Genomic DNA, 20,508 nt, shown 5'->3' with positions numbered 1-20,508 from the left:
CCCGAAGGGACCACCTCAGGTTAACCCAAGGAGACCGCCGTCTGGTGGACGACACCTCAGCACCACTCCGACACACTCTCCCACAATCTGACCCAGGGATGATACTCCGTGGTTTCCCTCCTATCATCAAAGATTGGGGGTCCCGGAGGCTTTGCCCCAATCCCGTCATCCTGTGAGCTGCCCTGTGAAGGGAAGCTGCACAGGAGGTACTCCCACGGAGTGGGTTTTTAGATTTTTTTGCGTTTTTGTGTTTTGCGGAATGAAGGGTTTTACGGTGGCCGGAGTGCAAATCCTGCCACCAACCTCCTAATAAAAAGTAACCCGACTGCAGGAGGACGTCTGCAGACACAGTTGGGCACTAGATATGAATGGCCGTTGGCTCACAAGGAGCTCTTCCACCCTTTGACAGGTTTTGTTTTTATCCCCCGCCGCGTGGCGGAAGGGGGATATTGTTATCACCTGGGTCGTCCGTCCGGCTGGCTGGGCGTCAACATTTATAGCTGTGAGTGCGATAACTTATAAACTGTTCACCATATCGATTTGAAATTTGAGTCACACATGTACCACCTGAAAAGGAAGAACCCTATTGATTTTGGGCGTGGCCGGATCCAAGATGGCCGACTAGGGCGGCCATCTTGAAAAAAATGTTTTTTGTAATTAATGGAAAACCGCTTATCTGATTTAAATTATTTTTGGTTACTACGTTCCTCACCCCTGGGGAACTTTTTCGAGATGATGACCAAATGGTGTCTCGTTTCCAATTCACCTCCCTCATTATCTGGAATATGTATGACCTTTTTCATTCAATGGCGGGGGATTCCCCATCTCTGATGGTATATTTTAATGCTGCTGGGTGTCCATATCCAAACACCCTCCTCACCAAAAAACCTGGTGGGGGAGACGGTTTAGTCGCCGACAACCCAACCATGGAACAGGTTTGTACAGGTTTACATGGTACCTGTTGCAGGTCACAGATCTAACCTGACCTGACTGTAAAGGTGTGTGTACACTTTATGACCTTCGTTCGGCCGCGTTAAAGTGCAGCGTTGGGAAAGGTGCTCGTGAACGTGCATTTGGGATGTGGGTGTTGACTATTTATTGATGCTCGATTTCCGTATTTATTTCATTCATTCTTTACCTCCACCACGAAAGGTGGATGGAGGTTACGTTTTCACCCACGCTTGTCTGTCTGTCTGTCTGTCTGTGAGCACGACATCTCAAAAAGCTGTGGACGGATTCGGACGAAACTTTGTGGACAGGTTGGGTGAGCGACAAGGACGAATGGATTCGACTTTGAAGATCTGGATCGGGATATTATAATTTTAAATTTTTTCAACTGATTCTTCACTACTTAGAGATCGTGCCAACATACGATATATTGCACGATATTTCAAAACGTGGTGGACAGATCATGACAAAACTTGGTGGATATGATGGGTGTGTGATGAGGACGATGTTATTCGGTTTTGGTGAAGATCCAGATTGGAATCCAGATTGTTAGTGGGATACAAAACATAAACTGTTCAGCCGGGCAGAGGTATGCCCTCCACCGAGTCCCGTTCTAATTAATTAAATAATTAATTAGCAAGAGCTAACTTCTACAGTTGGGCATTTTGATGGTAATATACCATGTTGTTTATTTGTATTATTATATACAATTTATCGATGCCGGCGTTGCCAAATACTTCCTTTAATTTGTTTTAACTACTTCCTGTGTTTTTTTTGGGGATTTACTGCAGGAAATATTTACGGAATGTGAATTGAAATTGAAATTATTTTTTTAATTTGAATGTTAAACGAACTGTATTGTATTTGTACTCGAGCTTGGGTTATCATTACCTCCACCACCGATGGTGGAAGAAGGTTATGTTTTCAGCCCTGTCTGTCTATCTGTTTATCTGTTGGTGTGCATGGTATCTCAAGAAGTTGTGGACGGATTCGGACGAAACTTGGTGGACACGTTGGGTGTGTGACGAGGAGAAATTGATTCGAATTTAGTGAAGATCCGAATCCGGATCCAGATACGAGAATTGTTTAATTTCCAGTGATTCTTCACCATTGAGAGATTGGGCCGAAAACGATAGGTAGCATGATGTTTCAAAAATACATCGGGCCCGATATGCTCTCGTGGATCAGGCATTGAGTGGCGGAGGTATGCGCTCTACCGAGTGCCCTTCTAGTTTATTTCATGAGACATTTAAACCCCTAAAAATCTGTCCTCCCTTAGCCCTCATTCTTCCCCACACCCCTTATTTCTCCAAGCCTCCCTGTATTTTGTCCCTCATCCCCATTGTTTGTGTTTCCCCCACCCCTCTCTATTTCCACAATTGTTTTCGTTCTGGTACATCCTGTTCCATTCGATGTTCTAGCTCCTCTACGTGCCTCGACATTGTACACAAAGAAAATAGCATTACCGAAAAATAAACAATATCTTTGGTGACTCGGGCAGATTCCAACACTAACTGTGGGTTCCATAACAGCGCGTTGCTGAGAAGATATTTTAAAAAGCCATGAGAGCTCATTTTCAAAAACGAGCAACAAGCACAGAGAACTTTTTCGAGATAAAAGCATTTCTGCTTCTGCAACACGTCAATGCAAGGCCTAATACCTCCAATGAGTGCAAGACTTTGATGCAAGGTGTTGGTGCTCCAATGAGTGTAAAACATTGGTACAAGACCCTCCAATGAGTGTAAAACATTGGTACAAGACCCTCCAATGAGTCGAAGAATTCAACACAAGGCCTAAAGGCACCGATGCGTGCAACTCTTCAGTACAAGGCCTACACCTCCAATGAGTGCAACACTTCAATACAAGACAAGGCCGAGTACTTCGAATGAGTGCAACTCTTCAGTACAAGGCCTACTACCTCCAATGAGTGCAACACTTCAATACAAGACAAGGCCGAGTACTTCGAATGAGTGCAACTCTTCAGTACAAGGCCTACACCTCCAATGAGTGCAACACTTCAATACAAGACAAGGCCGAGTACTTCGAATGAGTGCAACTCTTCAGTACAAGGCCTACACCTCCAATGAGTGCAACACTTCAATACAAGACAAGGCCGAGTACTTCGAATGAGTGCAACTCTTCAGTACAAGGCCTAATACTGATACGAATCTGGCAGCCATGAGCACTCAACATTCAGGTCCTTCTCGAACAGTTATATCGGTAAGTGTGTGTTTATAGTTAGGGCCCCCTACCTGTGTCTAATGGGAATTACATGTGTGCGCTGCGGAGTTTTGTTTACAACAAACCTCCTTCACTTCACTTCACTTCACACACCGAGGCCATTGCCCACGTGCGTTCGGCCACGTACGTTGGCGGAGATTTCCATCGCCTCAGACCAGGACTCCGCTCAGGAAGGCAGGGGCATGCCACTTGTCCAATCACGCCACAAAGGGCGACTTTCCCATGACACCCCGGCCAATGGGGTTGAGATTGCCTCAGAGAGCGACTTCCCCACGACACCCCGTCCAATGAGGGTGGAGAGCGCCACAGATGGCGATTTTCTCAGCCCGGAGGGAAAAGGAATAAAAAGGAACGCCAGGCTGGGAGCGCGGGTAGTAAAAGGTCGAGGTCGTCGTCATCGTAGTGGTCATCATCATCGTGTTGCGGGTTCGAGTCCCGCCGGCTGGCCGGTTCGTCTGGTCCTGGATCATCGTCGCCTCTGATCGATTGGTGCGTGGCCGGTTGGTCGATTGGTGCGTGGCCGGTTGGAGAGCGCGGTACCTGGTGCTTGGAGCGGCATTGTGTTGCGGGTTCGAGTCCCGCCGAGCCGGATAGTGGAAGACCACACGAGGTGGACAGGTCCAAGCACAGGCTCTGGTCTCCAGCTCTCCTTTCCTCGAGCTGGAAGCCTTAAATAAAGACCCGACCTGGTCCATTTCTGTGCGTGTGTGTCTGTGTGTGAGCCTGTCTTCAAGTAGAATTGTATAAGTGCTTGTGTGTAAATTTGCATTTCTTATAGTCGTGATAGCTCTGCTCTTTGTGTGTTCCCTTCCCCCTATTGTAAATAAATACTCCTATTGTTAAATGTTCCAGCTCGTTTCTGTGTTTCTAGCATTGGTTTGCCGCGCTGCGAACGGGAACTAGGAGGCTTCATTGTTTCCGTAATCGTGCAATCGGCCCGGCAGGATTGTAGTACTCTTTGCTCGGGGTACGGCTCGGTAACGGCCCGGATCGCGCAGATCCTGCCGAGGGTGAATTTCCTCGGTAGTTTGGATGACGTGGGTATTTAGGTAAATTGAAATTGGCACTCGACCCTATCCCACGCGGTCGACCTATTGGCGATCTTCGGTCCGAGAAGGGACCCGTCGGCTCCGGAGTTATCCGGGGTGACGACCTATAAATTCCGGGTGTTCGGTGGAGCCGACGATACTGCTCCACCTTGCGGTCGTGCTCGCCACCGAAACTCGGCCCCACAACAATACCTCCAATGAGTGCAACACTTCAATACAAGACAAGGCCGAGTACTTTGAATGAGTGCAACTCTTTGACACAATGCCGAATACATCCAATGGGTACACCACATCAAGCCAAGGTGCCTCTAACAAGTACCTCCAATGAGTGCAACACATCGGTACAAGGCTTAATTCCTCCAATTAGTGCAACATGTCTAGACAAGTCTGAACACATCCAATGAGTTCAGCTTAAATACAGCAAATGTGTGATACTTGTGGCATTCAATGTTACATTCAAATAGGTGTGACGTTGATTGTTATCTCCATAATTTGGGTTTCAGAAGGTGGAACGGAGCCCTCCCAGGACTCGAAGTGTCCACCTTCGTTTCGGTGAAGGATCATCATAGTCTAAGTTGTGAAGTTTTCTTGTTCTCAGAGTTTTGTTCCGAGGACTCTTTTCAGGAACATCACTGAGCCCCGGAAAACCTCCGACTGTAGTCAGTTTGTGGTAATGTTCCCAGGGATGGTTTGAAGGATCTTTGTGAGGTTCTTCATCATCATTCTCATTGCTCCACTTATTACTGGTACAATTTTGGCATTCTTCAACTTCCAGGATCTTTTCACTTCATTCTTGAGGTCTTGATATTTGATCATTTTCTTGATTTCTGTGTTATTGACACCAAAATCACTGAGCACTGAAACTTCAATTAACAATGCCTTCATTTCCTTTTTATATCAGAGTACTACACTACTTGTCTAAAGTTTTAGAACACCCCCGTTTTTCCAGTCTTTACTGAAATTTAAGCAGTTTAATGTTTCAATGTACTCTGAAATTAAAGCAGAGAACAAATAAACAATTGCAGATAAAAACGAAATCATGGAATCGTTTTGCTGAACAAAATTTAATCAAACTTTTTGACTCTTCAAAGTAGCCACCCTTTGCAGATATAACAGCCGAACATACTCGAGACATTCTTTCCACAATGGAAATCAAATATTGTTCGGAAAGTTCTTCCCAACACTCTTGCAGAAGTTCCCACGAATGTGTTGCACTTGTAGGTTGCTTTGCTTTCTTCCTTCTGTCCAGTTCATCCCAAACCAGCTCGATGGAGTTTAAGTCTGGAGACTGGTGCTGGCCATTCCATGATTTGAAGCCTACCATCTTGTTCTTTTGTTCGAAGGTAGTTCTGACATCGCCTGGAGGTATTTTTGGGTCGTTATCTTGCTGTAGGATGAACCACTGACCAACGAGGGGTAGACCAGAGGGTATTGCATGGCGCTACAAAATGCTGTGGTCGCCCTTTTGGTTCAGGGTGCCAGTCACTCTGTGCAAGTCGACGACTCTGGATCCAGCAAAAGAGCCCCAGATCATCACGCTTCCTCCTCCATGTTTGACAGTTGGTGTCACACACTGAGGAACCATCTTTCCGCCTACTCGACGGCGAACAAAAACCCTGCGTGATGAACCGAAGATTTCAAATTTTGATTAATCGGTCCATAAGACCTTCTTACAGTTTCCAGTAGTCCACTGGCGGTGCTTCATGGCCTGGGCAAGCCTCTTTTTCTTATTTTGCCATTTTCGCAATGGCTTTCTTACTGCCACTCGACCTGTCAAACCTGCAGCTCGAAGTCTTCTCTTCAGAGTTGAAACTGAGACTTCCTTGCTTCAACCAGTGTTAAGCTGTGCCTGAAGCTGCTGTCCTGTGAGCCACCTATCACGCAAGCTGTTGACTCTCAGAAACTTGTCTTCTGATTGTGTTGTGGCTTTGGGTCTGCCAGACCTCTTCCTGTCAGAGTTTCCTCCAGTTTCCAAGTACCTTTTGGTGTAGGAAACTGTACTCACTGACACCTTGGCTCATTTGCAATTTCTCTAAAGGAAAGACCTACACTTTTAGGGTTATAATGGTCTGTCTGTCTTCCTTTGTTAATTGTCTTTTTATCACCATTATGATAGCAATATACTACTTCCTGCAGTGCAATATTGTCCAAACAATGCTTCAGAGGGTGCAGCAACCAGTCTGTTCCAACACTGCTTTTATACAGACAAAGGGTTTGTAACTCATCAACAAAAGTTGGGACACCTGTAGGAATTGTTTGCATCAATTTTCAAGGCTTAATTTACTTCCATTGCTGCAGAACAGCTGCAGTTGCTAACTCATTACTTGTTCCCTGAAAAGGGCCTTTTTTAACAAGTCTGAAATTTATATTATTTTTCAGTTTTTCGTCACCGAAACTTTTTTTAACCTCTGGCAGTTTACCGCTTCGCTTTGTACCATTTCAGGTTATTCACTGGACTTGAACTGAATAAATTTCAGTAAAAACTGGAAAAACGGAGGTGTTATAAAACTATCCACTGGTAGTGTATATCCGGTCACAATACTTTATTTTCTCTGTTCACGCTCGATGGGATCAGGATCATCAGGTCGTACGTGAGCATTATGTCCTTGTTTTCAATTGTTACTTTTGGTTCATGTTTCCATGAGTTTGGTGGAACTGGGATATTGAACTCTGTGTGTGTGTGTGTGTGTGTGTGTGTGTGTGTGTGTGTGTGTGTGTGTGTGTGTGTGTGTGTGTGTGTGTGTGTGTGTGTGTGTGTGTGTGTATGTGCGCACGTGCATGCGCAAGTTGCTGTTGACGACAGCAATCTCCACACATGGGTAGGTTTCAGGAGATTCTTCCCTACCTGGTCTCAAGGTATTCGCCTCCGTTAGCATGTGTGTGTATGAAATGGAAGACCAAGAAGGAACCCGAAGAAGTAAAGAACAAAGATGGAGTCATCAGGAGGAACCTGGACAGGATTCAGGTTTCAGCCATTACTCCACAACCCTCATCCATATATAATATCACATTTAACATGTGTGTCACACACACACATATATATATATATATATATATATATATATATATATATATATATATATATATATATATATATATATATATATATATATTATATATGCCACATTTAACATGTGTCTAATCCAATATCAGTATGTGTGTATAATGGACGACGTGTCGTTTTCGACTATGTCGATTGGTTCAATTGCCGATGGACGCGACTGTGGGCAGTGAGACCAGCTTTGTTTGCACAAGGTCGGTCGCATACACCACAACCGAAACCGGTTTCCACTGCCTTGGATGGATCCTTCCGCCGCAGTCGCTTTTGCACAATCTCATGCTCCCAAACTTTCTCAAACCTTTGCACCCCGGTGTGTACTCTTCCCCTCCACTGCGAACGATTCTTGGCAAGTTCTTCCCATGATGACTCGGGGATATCACACTTCCTCATTGTATCGGCCAACATGTCCTTGAAACGTTTCCTTGGTTTACCCAACTTTCTGGACCCATTTCTTAGCTCACCATAAAAGATTGACTTGGGTAAACGCAAGTCATTCATTCTGACTAAATGACCAGACCATTGCAGATGACGCTTTCGGATGATGCTTTCGATGCTACGGCACTTTGTTTTTGCCAAAATTTCGATATTCGGAACTTTTTCTTCCCAATTTGTTTTCAGGATGTTTCTCAAGCATCTTTGCTGAAAAGCTTCAAGCTGTCGGATATGTCTACTGTATACCGTCCACGTCTCCGCTCCATATAGCAGTGTGCTAACAACTACTGCCCGATAGACTGCTATTTTGGTAGCAAGTTTAATGTCATGGCTATTCCAAACCCGTTCTCTGAGCCTTCCAAAAGAGGAGCTGGCTTTGGAGATTCTGCTGACAAAATTTCAGTCAAGCTGTCCATCATCAGACAAGATACTTCCGAGATAAGGGAAAGTTTTGGTGGTCTTCAACTCTTCTCCATTGACAAGGATCGTGGGCGAGTGATGTGTAACACCTGGGGGTGGTTGATACATGACTTCCGTTTTCTTTGTGCTGATCGTTAGACTGAAATTAGAAGATGCGACTCTAAAAGCATTCATGAACGATTGTAAGCCCTCCTCGGTATGGGAAAATAATCCGCAATCATCGGCAAACAGGAGATCTCTAACAAGCAGGTCAATGGTTTTGGTTTTAGCCCGGAGTCGACGCAGATAGAAAATGCCACCATCCGTTCTAAATTTTATGTGAACACCGTTGTCATTTGTTTTCAAGGCTTCCTTGAGCATGGTTGCAAAGAACAGCACAAATAAGATAGGTGCCACAACACATCCTTGCTTCACCCCGTTGCTGATGTTGAACGCCTCGGAGAACTTACCATCAGCACACACTCGAGCTTGCATTCCATCATGTAGCTGTTGTAGCACTCTTACAAATTTCTGTGGGCAACCAATTTTGAGAAGAATTTGCCATAGCGCAACACGTGAGACTGTATCGAAAGCTTTAGTTAGGTCAACAAAAACCGCATATAACCCAATATTCTGCTCGATGCACTTCTCCTGAAGTTGGCGAGCTGAGAACACCATATCCTTGGTACCACGGTAACCTCGAAAACCACACTGCGACTCCGAAACATTTTCGTCTCGAATTGAATTTACGAGACGTATCTGAAGAATTTTAGTTGGTATTTTGGAGCATGAACTTAGGAGGGAAATTCCTCGATGATTTCCACATTCCGAACGGCTGCCCTTCCGTTTGAAGATAGTAACAATGAGAGCATCCTTCAGTTGTTGGGGCATTTCTTCGTCTCGCCAAATATGACAACAGAGGCTGTGCAGACGTGTGATTAGAACTTCGCCACCATGTTTGAAAATCTCAGCTGGAATCCCATCCTCACCAGGTGACTTGCAGTTTGATAACAAATTGATAGCCTTCCGAATTTCTTGTTCAGTTGGTTCATTCGCAAGATGCTGAATCACAGGTTTTTGAGGCAGTTGGTCTATGCTGCGCTGATCAACATGCGATGGTCTGTTGAGGAGCTCGTTAAAATGTTGCTGCCAGCGACCAACTATCTCTGCCTGGTTGGTTAACAATTTTCTGCCGTCTTGAGATAGCAGGGGCGCACCACCACGTGCAGAAGGGCCATACAGTTCTTTTATGGCATCATAGAAATTCTTAGAATCATTTCGATCTGCCAATTGTTGTATTTCCTGGGCTTTTCGGGACAGCCACTGGTCTTTCAACTTTCGCGTTTCATTTTGCAGCCGCCTTTGACAAAGTTGGAGCTTCAATTTCGATGATCGTGTGTTACTGGATAGCCGTGCTCTAAATGCTTCGTTTTTGTTGTCAATTATCCTCTGAATAATTACCAAATTATCTGAGAGCCAGTCAGGTTGTTTCCTGGTTTTCAGTCCAAGCATCATTTTTGATGTGTTGTGGACCGTCACGCAGGATATTCCATTCGTTGGTCACTGTGCCATTTGGATCTATTGGGTTTGCAGTAAGCTCACCATTTATCTTTTCGGCCAGCTGGTGTCGGGTTTCTGCTGACCTTAAGAGTCGAAGCATTCAACTTTCTTACTGCCTTAAAACTGGACTTTTTGATCTTTGGGTGAATGACCATCTTTAATTTCATTCGACTCATTCTGTGATCGGTCTGACACTCAGCACCACGCATAACTTTTGTGATAGTCACATCTTTGCGATCACGACTCCGTACGATTGCATAGTCGATCATGTGCCAATGTTTTGCTCGAGGATGCATCCAGGTTGTTTTGTGTGCTGCAAGTAGCTGAAACATAGTATTGGTAATCGTCGGCCCATATTCTTTCCAATTTGATAGTAGTCATAGACCGTTGGAATTTAGCTTGCCGACCAAGTGTTTCAGGCCATTCTGCGTGGTTTGTTCCAACCCGAGCATTGAAATCACCAAGGAGAACAATTTTGTCATCCTTTGGGATTTGACGCAGCAATTCATCGAGCTGATTATAAAAAGCTTCCTTCGTGACATCATCATTTGTCATGGTGGGGGCATACGCACTGATGATAGTTGCACTTCTGTTTTTGCTGATTGGGAGTCCAACAGACAGCAACCGCTCACTTATTGCTTTTGGTACGCTTGACAGGTTCTTCACAATCAGCATAATTGTGTGTATATCATCTATATTATAACAGGAACCGTGTTTGTCTGTCTGTTTGTTTGTTTGTCGTGTTATACCTTAAGAACGGATTAACCGATTTCAGTAAAACCAATGACGGTGGATTCAGGGAACTCCCTGGAAGGTTTGTGATACAAATTTTTTTTTAAAATAAAGGTCGGTTTGTGTGCATGGGTACGTGGGCACACGTGTCAAAACTGCAAATGCCAACTTGCGAAGCTGGTTATCCCCGCATGGAGGATAGGATCTTCCAGAAATCCTTTTATGTTATTGCCCCATATATTAGCCATCACAACAAAGATTGGTATTCCCATCAGCAAAGCGACGGGTCTTATATGCTAGTATGTATAATATGCTTATGATCACATAACGTGCGTATATAATATGTATATTATGTCACTTAAAATGACCATTCATGTGCATGTATCATCACAATCATGCATGTGTATGTGTAAATCACGATTCATGTATGTATGTATGTATGAATGTGCGTGTGTACGTGCCGTCGCCACTGGTTATCTCCACTCGAGAGTCTCCAAGACTGAACAGAGCCTTCCCTGGCCATGACGCATCCATATTCACCCCAGCAAGGAACCACGACTCATGGACCAAGCCATCTCCTTATCCGTGCTCTGTTTAATGAAACCTTCCTGGCCCTGAAGCATTCATCTTCACTCGAGCAAAGAACCGCAGCTCATGGACCAAGCCGTCTACTTATCCGTGCTCTGTTTAACGGAACCTTCCCTGGCCCTGAAGAATCCTTCTTCACTCCAGCAAGGAACCACGACTCATGGACCAAGCCGTTTCCTTATCCGTGCTCTGTTTCCCCCTCCATCCCTGAAGTTGCAACAATGTAGATCTGCGAAACCTGCCGTGTTGCCTCCGGGGTATGCTTGTTCTCAGTTTCTTCTTCTCGGTCCTTCCTCGGTCTCATTCTTCCTTGATGGGATAGAGTAGGCAAAACCCAACAAGCTAAAAGGCAAAGCCGGGGTGCCAGACTGCATCCCAAACGTATGTCGATCGACGCAACTCTGGGTGGCCCCCCGTGTGGCCCTCTTCCCCATCAAAGCTGCCGTCCTCAGCTCGGTTCTTGCTCCCATCAAAGTCGTTGTATTCGACACGATCCTGGATCCCACGAAACTTGGTTCCATGCAGGCGGAACTTAGCAAGAAGGGAGTCGCCAAAGCTCGGCTTTTGGTTCGAGGCATGACAGAGTCAGCAAAACCCAATAACCTGCAAGGCCAGGCCGCGTTCCAAACGCGTTGATCAGTGCAACTCTGCGCACTACATGGGCAGCCCTCTGCCTCACCGTGTGTGTGTGTGTGTGTGTGTGTGTGTGTGTGTGTGTGTGTGTGTGTGTGTGTGTGTGTGTGTGTGTGTGTTTCGCCGTCGGTTTCAAATGACCAATCACAGGATTCAACATTGCATCCAAATACCACATACCCAAGCAGATTAGACATTTGATGTTGCACATCACGAGTGATTTACGATACATTAATGCATACGAACATGCAAGCAATTTCCACTGATATGGAGCAAGAAAAACGGCATCACGTGCATTCGTATCGGAGTGACCGAGGGTACTTTATCAACACCGTACCAAGGTATTGACATCGAGGCTTTAAAGGGAGGTTTTAGGTTTGCTGTCCTGTTTCACTCGTATCGATACTGCAAGACAAAAAATGTGACCATCATTGTAATTTCTTGTTGTAATAGTTATCCTTTGCTGTGCACAGTTGCGGGAAGTGGAGCCTCCAACCCATCGGTCAATCAGATCCACAGGCTGAGCTGATTTCAAAGAGCCCTGCTACAGAAACAGGTGCATTGTGGCTCACGGTCTGCCTGCCATGCCATCGTGCTCTGATAATGTTACAGTTTAACCAAAGGGCACGTCCGAGTGAAGCACAGTGTGCTTACCAGCTTTCTGATTAGCTGATTTCCTCACTATCCAGATGCAGAGCCAAATTAAACTTGTGCACTGAGGTTGAAAAAATAACAAAATAATCACTGTTTTTAAAAACAAAACAAAAAAAACCCACCTGTATATAGTCTCTTTGCATTTGTTACGCCATCCTTTCATCGTCATGCAGGTAGTGCCGGAGATTCTGATGGTGCTTCGAGTCATGAATCGCACTTGGACGAAGGAAGCAAACTTGATGATCACCAGAGCGAAGAAGAAGCTCCTGAAGAGGTACAGGCTGTTCTACTGTTGTTATTTTTTTTTTTAACCTCTCAGCAGTTTAACCGATAATATTGTATTGTTGACTTTAATCGCTCAATGTTTGGCACTTTGTCCCTCACGCACGTATTGTTTTTACAACACATCTGTCCACCCCGTTCATGATGCGTGGACATTGTGCTGCGTCTTCAGACATGGCCACCTCGAGTGAACCGTCACTGTGTCCAACCGTTTAACTTTGTCTCTCTGTCTCACCAAATCTGTTCACGTATGGTCGACCGGGTTCAGGATTGGGCCTGGAAATCCTTCAAAAAAAGCATGGAATTTTGTTTGCTGAAACGCAAGGCCTTGGTCGTATCTTTCCAACTTGTCACAAAAAGCCTATAAATGGCATGGAATTGAAATTGGAAACAGAAGAAGTCAAAAGCAACTGTTATTGGAATATTGCGTACGATGCCATTTCTACAACTGGTCGCGTACGTAAAGTGCCAGTCAGCAAATCTGTGCTGACGTGAGCATCGGCACAGGTTTGTGGCTTACCTGGGTGAGCAGCCGCAATGACGAGTTGGATTGCAGTATTCCCCAGGATCCCAACAGTCAAAGAACACTAAATTTGGATCACGTGTAGAAAGTAGTCTTAGAAAACAAAAGCCGCAGGTAAGTTCCAAGGAAGCAAACTCACCTGTTGATGAACGAGCATGAAGGCCAGGGGGACATCGATAGACACGACACCATATTACCGAAGCCGATGCACCCGGGAAAGGTGCAAAACGGAAGCGTAAGGAACTGTAAGACATTTACGGACACGACTACCTGTCGGGAGAAAGCCGTAGTTACCTCCGCCACCGAAGGTGGACGGAGGTTATGTTTTCACCCCTGGTCTGTCTGTTTGTCCTTCTCTGAGCAGGATATCTCAAAAAGTTATGGACCGATTCAGACGAAACTTGGGGGCACAGGTTGGGTTTGTCACAAGAACAAGCCGATTAGATTGTGGTTCAGGGTCCGGATGCAGATGCAGCCTATCAGTGGGGTACAAAACATAAACTGTTCAACCTGGCGGAGGTATGCGCTCCACCGAGTGCCGTTCTAGTTATAACTGTAATTGTTGTGATTGTTTTGTTTTGCACGTAAATGTAAAATGTGTAAAGAGTACATGCATGTTCCACGAAGAACAACGTCTGCTGTTGGACTCTGGAATGCTCGACATATTTTGGTGTTTTTTTTTGTTGTTGTTTTGGTTTTTTTTCAACCACAGTGCGTAATAAAAATGTTCGTTCGAGTTTCTAAATGCTTTCTGACGTTTATTTGAATGCCCGATGTGCTCGAAGAATGTGGCATTTATTGGCTAAAACATGTCTCGGCAATTGGTTAAATATTTGTTAAAATTGGCTTGGAAAATGCTCGCCAAAGTTTTGGAAAATGTCCTGGAATTTGAGATTGCCCGAGGAGTACGAAGCCCGGTTCCGACGATCCTTTAAGGTTCATTGTTGGAGCACATCACGGGACATGTGGTCGTTGCGGTACAATGGTATGCGGGTGTTTTGATGCACCTGGTCTAGAATTGAGTGCAGCGATGCTTTTGAGATGTTGACATTTCAAATCGATGTCATTTGAAAGGAAACTTGTTTTTGTTGAAGAAAAGCACAAGCAAGTTGTATTTGTCAAACATACCGTGTCCATCTGCAGGAAATCTTCATTCTTTGCTCTACTTTGTGTTTCCTCTCCCAGCTAGCTCTGCTATCACAGCTCTATAAATGGAACTTCCCGATCTTCTCACTCGTAGAGCAGACGGGCGGGCATACCGGCAGCATCCTCAGCCAGGTGAGTTCGGTGGTTACGGGGAGTTGTTGGGGGGGGGGCTGACAGTTGAAGGAGTGGAAGTAAAAAATCACTTGTTCGCAGAAAGAATGACTTCGACATTATTTGATCGATCATTGAGGGAGCAGATATCAAACGAGGCTCATTTTACATCCTTCGACCCTCTCCCCGTTCTTCCCTTCCAGGTGGCGTATCGTATCTTCAGGGAGAGTGGTCTCTTTGATATCTTCCACATCCCGCACAATGCTTTCTTAAAGTTTTTTCGCTCCCTGGAGTCTGGATACAAGACCATACCATGTACTGCACTCACTTTGTTGTGTTCTTATCCTCACTCTCTCTCTCTCTCTTCCTTGCACATCGTCATTGCCAGGGTATTCGTTTTTTTTGTTGCTAAGGCAACAAGATAGCCCAGCCGACTGCTCATAGGTTCAATTCCCAACGGGATGAGATCCTGATACAACTTCCGTTCGGTGCAATTCTCACAACGGACGATCTGCTTTCGGTAGCAAACCGCCCATGGGTCTTATTTTAAATGTATTTTACAAGTCGAGGACACGGTGGGCTGCCTTGCTTCCTTATCACCTCCTGCTCTGTAATTGCCACCTTTGAGATTAAATTGTATCTTTTGTTATCCTCCAAAACCCCTTCTCTCGCACAGACCACAACCGCATTCATGCTGCTGACGTTCTACACGCCGTATGGTACTTGAGCACTCAGACCCTCCCAGGGATTATCATGCCATCTGATTCAGGTCTCTACCTGTTTTTAAATCAATTGTATTATCTTGTACTCTACATTTTATTGTCATATTCGAGATATACTTTCACAATCCCCTCTATTAGATGGCAGTACCAGCTGCCCATCCTCTGGGAGCCAAGAGAATGCCCAGGGAAGTCACGACCGACTGTGCTCGAACAGTCCGAGGATGGTAACACAAGATAGTTTGACAGCTGTCATGCCCGCTCTGGAGCTCATGGCGTTGTACGTTGCCGCCGCCATGCACGATTATGACCACCCAGGCAAGACTAATGCCTTTCTGGTCGCAACAAACTCACCTGAGGTGAGGTATGGATGGATCCCACGGTGTCATTATCGCGTGACGACAGGACGGTGTGTCAGCAACATTACATCGTGTGTGGTCTGTTTGAGATGGAAAGGATGCACCGATTAATCCTCAACATTAAAACCATAAAGTGGATAAAGTGTAGATTCAAAAACAAGAAAAGTTATAATGGCGTATGCGTTAATTTTTATTTTCGTAACTTTTTGCTTTCTTGCTTTTTCTGAGTCTGGTGCCGGTGCTTCATTTTCACCTCTTCCTGACCCCAGGCTATTCTGTACAACGATCGGTCAGTTTTGGAGAACCACCACGCGGCTGCTGCTTGGTCTCTGCTGCTATCACGCCCCGAGTACAATTTCCTCTCCGGGCTGGAGATCGTAGAGTTCAAACGCTTTCGCTTCCTGGTCATCGAAGCCATACTGGCCACCGATCTCAAACGGCACTTTGACTTCTTGTCGGAATTCAACACAAAGGTGAATACAGTTCCGTCCATCCCCTTGACCTCCACGGGTTGACCGTATGTCACCAATGAAGGTTTTGTGCGGCCGCCCTTTTTGCTCAAAGCAAGTTGGAAAAGGAATCCGGTCGTGCACATCACAGTTGATGTTGAACTCAAAATGGTCATTCCTGAGAGTTTTGACAACAAAGTCAAACCCAACCTCCCCACACTACCCTTCCACCCCATAGCAGTCCCTTTCTTCACTACCGACCATCTTGCAGGACAAAAATGCTAAAAATAGCACCGTACTGTGTAGCATCATCGCCTGATTGATAAAACTGACCAGTGCTCCATCATGCATGCCACGATGTCACCACATGTCACCACCGCCATCGGTAAAACTGAGTTTTGCAGGGGATCATACAGTTGTGCACACTCACATTTGATTGTCTAGCTTGGGTTCAGATCCTGACCTGATTATAAACTACCACCCATGATTTTCACCAGAAGGGCAAAGCATAGTGTGTTCTCATCCCAAGGATGGACGTAAAGTTGGGTGTCCCGTCTGTCAGCATTATTTGGTGGGTGTTAAAGATCCCACTGTGTCCTTCATGAAGGGGAGGTGAGTTGTGGTGGCACCCTGAACAAATTACAAATTCATGCCCAAATGAACTTAATTTGCATGTCAGGCTTGACCAGCCAGGTCTTGAAAGACCCCACAAGGTGGCAATAATTGTAGTAGTAGTAGTAGTAGTAGTAGTAGTATCACCACAACCAGTGGCAAAACAGTTAGTTTGTTGTGTGGTTACCAACGAGAAGCAAACTAAACAGTTCCCACCAACTCAGCGATTTAGATGGCATCTCTCGGGGTTGTGAAAGACAACTTGACCATTGTTTGTACATCTGCATTTATGGTACGACACCTCGGACTTGGGAACGTATTGGCATACTTGGTTCAATTCCTCTTCTACCTGAGCAGTCGTCTCACATTTCCAACACTTTCTGAGTTCAGAATCCTCCAGTTTTGTGAGACTTAGATGTTTGCCACCCCAGTTTGTCTATTGCTGCAGTAAAATGCATTGTAGGTATAGTGTATAATGTACAGGGTGTGTCTTGTGCTTTCACTTTGAAAGGCTGTACGAGTACAGTGGACAGCATGGGTTGTTGACGATTTGACCGAGTACAATGAACATCCTCATTTGTTGATATAACCGAGTACAATGAACATCCTGGATTGCTGATAATCAAACTTTGTACAACGAACATCCTGGATTGTTGATAATCAAACTTTGTACAACGAACATCCTGGATTGCTGATAATCAAACTTTGTACAACGAACATCCTGGATTGCTGATAATCAAACTTTGTACAACGAACATCCTGGATTGTTGATAATCAAACTTTGTACAACGAACATCCTGGATTGTTGATAATCAAACTTTGTACAACGAACATCCTGGATTGTTGATAATCAAACTTTGTACAACGAACATCCTGGATTGTTGATAATCAAACTTAGTACAATAAACAAACTGGATTGTTTGTGACGTCTTGCTTCTTGTATCAGTGACTTCTCAAGTTGTACGTGGGTCGTACCGAAAGTCATGATCACATTTATTGTACAGGAAAACAAAGGTACATGTAAGAAAACTGATATTGTGAGTCGTAGCTGGACATACCACATTACTTTTCCACAAAATCTCCAGAACGATCCACGCATTTCTGCCAGCGCTGCTCGAGCTTAAAAATCCCGCTATGGTCGAAGTCCGTTCCAACACTTCACAACCAGCTATGCACGGCTATCTGGACTGCCTGTCATGATATTTCAAGGGCCCGAACAGATGCTAGTACAAGGTGGTCAAGTCCAGACTGTGCAGGTGGGGGGGGGGGACCACTCCCCAACCATTCTTTGAGATTTCCTCCAATGTCAGATGCATAGTATGAGGTCTAGCGTTGTCATCTTGAAAAATGACGGCTTTTTCCATCGGTGGTTTTTCTCGAAGTGCACATTTCAGTTTCATGAGCGTCTGAATGTAGTGGGTCACATTGATGGTTTGTCCTTTGGACAGGAAATCAAGCAGTATGCATCCCTCTCGGAATCCCAGACGACGGTTCCCACAACTTTGCTGGCAGAGGGTACTTACTCTTTTGACCTTCTTTTTTTGGAGATGTGGAATGATGCCATTCCATGCTTTGCTGCTTGTTTTCTGCGTCAAAATGGTGAAACCAGCTTTCATCACCAGTCGCGATACGGACCAGGAAGTCATCGCCCTCGGCAGCATGTCGTTGAAGCAACTGTGATGACACATCTGTGCGTGCGTTTTTGTGTTCCTTCGAAAGTAAATGGGGAACCCGACGTGAAAATTTTTTTTCCAATATTCCAAGGTTACTATCATCTCCTGTACGGCATGGTGTCCGATACCAAACTGCGCTGCAATCTCCCTAACCATCACCCTTTGGTCCTCAGTTAATGAGCGCATCAACTTTCTGCTCGTTGCTTTCAGTCGTGGTGCTTCTCAGCCGACAAACGCGTGGCTGATCGGCTCTGTCTTTGTTTCCGTATATTAAGTGTTTCACCCACCTTCTGCAGCTGAGTTGTTCTCCTTCACGAGGAATTCAATCACTGCACTTTGGCGAAACGGTGTCATTGACAGCCATTTTGTGACAATGGATTGTGGGAACACCAGTGGTGTGCATGCGCCGAGCCTGTGTTTATATTGGAGTGGATAGATGTTGTGAATAACTCGTGTTCTACTATATTCTGCACAAACGTGTGGAATACACTGATGCTCATGACTTTTGGTACGGCCCTCGAATAAACACTGAGAAGTTAATCCAGGAATTTAAATCTACTTACGTCCACCATGCAAGGTCTCCTGTATATGACACCGTTACACACCCTGTTCTTTAATGCCTTATTCTTAGGTGGCCTATGAAAATGCACCAGGGATCGACTGGTCTAATGAAGATGACCGACTGCTGGTGTCTCAGGTATGTGTTTGGTAATTTGTTGTTGATGTGGTTGTTGTCTACTCCACAGTCACATGTGGATCAACAACTATGGCCATAAATAGTCATTAATAGGACACCAGTCTATATCTCAACTTCTGGGTCATGCCCTAGACCCCTTTCCTTCTTCTGTGATCACGGTCATGCAACACACACACACACACACACACACACACACACACACACACACACACACACACACACACACACACACACACACACACACACACACACACACACACACACACACACTCTCTCTCTGACTGACTGACTGACTGACAAATTTATTTAATTTTTGTTTTCTTTGTAGATTTGCATCAAACTCGCGGATATCAATGGACCGGCCAAGAGCAAGGAGCTCCATCTTAAATGGACAGAAGGCATTATGGGTGAATTTTATCAACAGGTGAATACAATCACATTTTTGTACTTCGAAATAGGGATGGTGAAATTATATCACTTTCCAACAACTTATAAAATCGACAGAACATTGATCGAGGTACGCGAACCGCCGTGGAAGCAAGGAGAAGGTGGTGTTTCTGGTGTTAACCCTTTGTCAGAGCAAAAGAGAGATTCTGGATTGTTGATCATTTTGCTCTGACAAAGGGTTAACAGCCGAAGCATCATCTTCTCCTTGCTTCCCAAAGTGGTTAGCATACCTCAGTCAACTTCCTGTCGATTCCATCCGTTATTCTCCCAATCTGTCGAAGCAGATTGACACAAGCCTTCACCCGCAAGACTAGTTATTCATTCGACATCACTTTCTGTCGAGCACAAACGCAGAGCTTGTCAATACACCACACACATCCATTTGTAATACTTGTTCCAGGTATTTCATATCCGCTTGAGCCCTTTTCTTCTCCATGGGTCGACTGGACTGACTGGGTGATCTGAGCGATCCACCCAACCCCTTCCCCTCCCCCTCCCTGGATTTGTACAATGCTTTCCTGACTCCTGATTGATGATGAACTGCATGCCCAGTCAGTCATTCAATCCATTCATCCTTTCCTGTGGAAATACTCTGTTTATCGGTCCACTGTGTTTTCTGGTAAAATAATAACCAAACTAATGTATTTACTGAATAACAAGGAAAAAAAACTTTGCATTTTGGAGGACAATGTGGTGCTGATTCCCTTCCGAATGCAACTTGATGACATTCCACAAACCATCACCGGTATATGTATTATTTATCATTGCTTCATTTATTTCCCACCTCTCTCTGGTACCCTCTCCAGGGCGATGAGGAAGTGACTTTGGGATTACCTGTCAGCCCATTCATGAATCGAGCCTCTCCTGCGCTGGCCCAGCTGCAGGAATCGTTTATCTCGCACATTGTACGGCCTCTTGCATGCAGCTACTGCTCTGCCGGACTCATGCCCGGTCACCACGAGCCAGACCAAGACGGTGTGTTTACCTCGCGCGCCCGTCTTTCCTCTTCTTGGTGTGTCTTTGCCTGTTTGGGGAAACTCGTTCGGGTTGGTGAGCACTAAAGGAGAGTTCAGCTGGTAGCATGTTCACCTCCAAGTTGTACAGTCCTTCCTGGAGGGGAATCGAGTTAAAACTTCCATTCAAGTGTGGCGCACCTTGGAGCACAAGGTCCTCCAGAGGGGATGTTAAGCCGA

At 45.2% G+C, this 20,508-nt stretch overlaps 1 protein-coding gene across 10 annotated transcripts in view; it reads left to right on the top strand.

The window, feature by feature from the left end:
* Positions 1 to 20,508, top strand: part of LOC147010180 (cGMP-inhibited 3',5'-cyclic phosphodiesterase 3A-like) — an 82,541-nt gene that overhangs the window by 61,195 nt on the left and 838 nt on the right. For all 10 annotated transcript variants that reach the window (XM_085862645.1, XM_085862642.1, XM_085862644.1 and 7 more), the window contains 10 exons: positions 12,117 to 12,199; positions 12,471 to 12,571; positions 14,288 to 14,380; positions 14,563 to 14,674; positions 15,036 to 15,128; positions 15,220 to 15,437; positions 15,707 to 15,910; positions 18,803 to 18,868; positions 19,197 to 19,292; positions 20,122 to 20,290. In XM_085862645.1, coding sequence (XP_085718771.1) covers positions 12,117 to 12,199; positions 12,471 to 12,571; positions 14,288 to 14,380; positions 14,563 to 14,674; positions 15,036 to 15,128; positions 15,220 to 15,437; positions 15,707 to 15,910; positions 18,803 to 18,868; positions 19,197 to 19,292; positions 20,122 to 20,290 — 1,235 coding nt within the window. The remainder of the gene's footprint in view (positions 1 to 12,116; positions 12,200 to 12,470; positions 12,572 to 14,287; positions 14,381 to 14,562; positions 14,675 to 15,035; positions 15,129 to 15,219; positions 15,438 to 15,706; positions 15,911 to 18,802; positions 18,869 to 19,196; positions 19,293 to 20,121; positions 20,291 to 20,508) is intronic.

This window comes from Eptatretus burgeri, chromosome 17 (assembly GCF_056783735.1).
Source record: "Eptatretus burgeri isolate ZD-2024b chromosome 17, Ebu_testis_v1, whole genome shotgun sequence".
Taxonomy (NCBI): Eukaryota; Metazoa; Chordata; class Myxini; order Myxiniformes; family Myxinidae; genus Eptatretus; species Eptatretus burgeri.
Note: the sequence above shows the minus strand (reverse complement) of the source record. Positions and strands in the feature narration are given on the sequence as shown.